The 3,005-nt window shown below is 53.0% G+C and overlaps 1 protein-coding gene across 1 annotated transcript; it reads right to left on the bottom strand.

Annotated features, from left to right (window-relative positions):
• Positions 1 to 283: 283 nt before the first annotated feature.
• On the bottom strand, positions 284 to 1,220 carry LOC134429299 (olfactory receptor 14J1-like). The gene has a single exon (XM_063176428.1). It carries the CDS (start codon positions 1,212 to 1,214, stop codon positions 291 to 293), a length of 924 nt encoding a protein of 307 aa, XP_063032498.1. The 5' UTR covers positions 1,215 to 1,220; the 3' UTR covers positions 284 to 290.
• Between the last annotated feature and the right edge of the window lie 1,785 nt (positions 1,221 to 3,005).

Genomic DNA, 3,005 nt, shown 5'->3' on the forward strand with positions numbered 1-3,005 from the left:
CCTCCTAACTTCACGCAGGGCTCAGAGTTGGAATACCAGATAAAACAGGCACTGCAAGGTAGCTTCTTTTCTTCAAATGTAGCGATAGCCCAATGCCTGGTTTACAGAGCTTGTGGGTCAAATTCAAGAGAAAGACAGTGAATTGGATGGTGATTAAAAAACTTCATCAAATACAACATTATGACTAAAAACCCCACTGACCCCTACCAAAGACCCAGGAAGGCCTGCTGGGCCTGTCATGAATTCCATTCCAAAAGCTATGCAAAAGAAAACAGGAAATTTTTTGCTTTTCAAAAGCAGCTAGTCATCATTTTCCTCAGGGTATCCTTGAGCTTCTGGTTCCTCAGGCTGTAAATGAGGGGGTTCAGGGCTGGAGGCACCACCGAGTACAGAACTGACACTGCCAGATCCAGGGATGGGGAGGACATGGAGGGGGGCTTCAGGTAGGCAAAAAAAGAGGTGCTGACAAACAGGGAGATCACGGTGAGGTGGGGGAGGCAGGTGGAAAAGGCTTTGTGCCGTCCCTGCGCAGAGGAGATCCTCAGCACAGCCCTGAAGATCTGCACATAAGAGAAAACAATGAATAGAAAACAACCAAATGCTAAGAACGTGGTGAAAACAGAAACTCCAAGTTCCCTGAGGAAGGATTTTGTGCAGGAGAGCTTGAGGATGTGTGGGATTTCACAGAAGAACTGGCCCAGGGCATTGCCATGGCACAGGGGCAGGGAAAATGTATTGGCTGTGTGCAGCAGAGCATTGAGAAAGGCACTGGCCCAGGCAGCTGCTGCCATGTGGGCACAAGCTCTGCTGCCCAGGAGGGTCCCGTAGTGCAGGGGTTTGCAGATGGACACGTAGCGGTCGTAGCACATGACAGTCAAGAGAAAATACTCTGCTGAAATGAAGAAGAGAAAGAAAAAGAGCTGTGCAGCACATCCAGTGTAGGAAATAGTCCTGGTGTCCCAGAGGGAATTGTGAATGGCTTTGGGGACAGTGGTGCAGATGGTCCCCAGGTCAGCGAGGGCCAGGTTGAGCAGGAAGAAGAACATGGGCGTGTGCAGGTGGTGGCCGCAGGCTATGGCGCTGATGATGAGGCCGTTGCCCAGGAGGGCAGCCAGGGAGATGCCCAGCAAGAGGCAGAAGTGCAGGAGCTGCAGCTGCCGCGTGAATGCCAATGCCAGCAGGAGGAAGTGCCTGATGGAGCTGCTGTTGGACATTTGGTGCCTTTTGGTACAGGTATTTATACAGCATTAACACCTGCCTGGGAAGGAAATGGCAGTGCAAGATTGGACATTTCTTCACTCTGGGGATCGTGGACTGTTGAAAGAAGACTAGAATAGCTGGACCAAGTCTTTAAGTCTATCCTATGTATTTTAGTCAGAATTCCCTTCAAAATTAATTCTATTCCTGTGAGGGAACTTTGCTAAACTTTATTTGACTTCAGGTTTGTGTGCTGAGTTTCTGCCCCATCTTCAGCACTGCTCTAAGCCTGAACACTCTGGAGCCCAGAAGGAAAACAGGGCTCCCTGTGCCCCAGTGCAGTCAGCGCTAGTCGCCACACAGATGCCCTTTGTTCATTACACCTCTTTTGATTTAAGCGTGATCACACCTAAAGCAGAGCTTGAAAACAAAATGGACTTTGTGAATTCTCCAGTTTAAAAATAATTTTCTCCCAACTCTTCTCTCTTTCCCTTTGAAGCTGGACAGGAGGAATTTCTGGATATAGTTTCTCTATATCCAAGTCCTGTCCCTGCCAGGGCTGCCAGAGCCCAGCCCAGCCCCGGGGTTCAGCTCTGCCCTGCAGACCCCTCCCAGCACAGGGGAGTGCCCAGGGGCATCTCCCAGGCACCAGGGCCTTAAGGGCAGACCAGACAGAGATGCTGCAAGCCAAGGTGCTGCTGCTGCTGTCTGTAGGGAGAGGAGGCTGAGGAGGCACTTTCTGAGGGAGATCTGAGGCCCATCTGCTGATGCCCTGGGTGACAGTGCAGGAGTGTCATTGACACAGCCAAAGCTGACAGCCCCTTTCCCTTCCCTTCAGGAGAAAGCTGAGACCAGCCCTGGCCATGCAGCACCATCTCCACAGCAGGAGGAATCTGCCCTGATGGGGTTGGCTCCTTCCACCTCCAACTTCTCCCCTGCAGCGTCCATGGGGAGCTGCCAGGCAGCCTGAGAGCTGCCCCTGGCAGGTGGCACATGTCCTGGGCTGGCCAAGAGCCCTGAGGGCTGCAGGAGCTGCTCTGCAGGACAGCCCTGGGCAGCCCTGGCTGCAGCCCCAGCTTCAGCCCCTGCAGCCGTGTCTGGCAGCCGGAGCCGTCCTGGCCTGTCCCTCTGACAGTGCCCAGGGCAGCCCCGCTCTGCAGCACATCCTCCTCCTGCTCCTGTGCCACAGAGAAACTGGGAGAGTTCTCCTGACACATCCCCCAGGCTGTGGGGTGTGCTGGCTTCAGGAGATCCCTCCAGGAGCACAGGGGACATTTCCCTGCACCCACACACTCACTATGTCCAGGGCTGTGAAGATCTTTCCCCAAGTGAAGTCTCAGCTCAATCTCTTCCCAATCTTGATTGCCTTCAGCCTGTCTCTGCCTGGCTCCTCTCCCATCAGTGCCTGCAGGGAGAGCCCTCAGCCCTGCTGGGCTGGGAGAGGAGCTGGTTCTGGGAAGAGCTGTTTCTTTAAAGCTCAGCAGCACAGACACAGCACAAGGACTTTAATGAGCCTCTAGGGGATTTGGTGTTGTTTACATCAGACTCAGTCCCTGAGAGAGTGTTCAATAAACTTCTCAAGAACTCAAAATTTAATTGAAACTCTGAAATTTCTTAAAGTCTTAATGGGTCTCACTGAGGGACATGACTGAGAAAGTGTCCCCAGGTTCCAGTTAGAGCAGAACACTGGAGGCACTAATGACAGGCAGGGACAAGCAAGGCAAAGGTGTCTCTGGTGCTGAGCAAAGCTGGATGTGTTTCAGGAATGCAAAGGGCCAAGGCATGAGCCCCAGCCCCTGGCCAGGCAG

This window comes from Melospiza melodia, chromosome 25 (genome assembly GCF_035770615.1).
Source record: "Melospiza melodia melodia isolate bMelMel2 chromosome 25, bMelMel2.pri, whole genome shotgun sequence".
NCBI lineage: Eukaryota > Metazoa > Chordata > Aves > Passeriformes > Passerellidae > Melospiza > Melospiza melodia.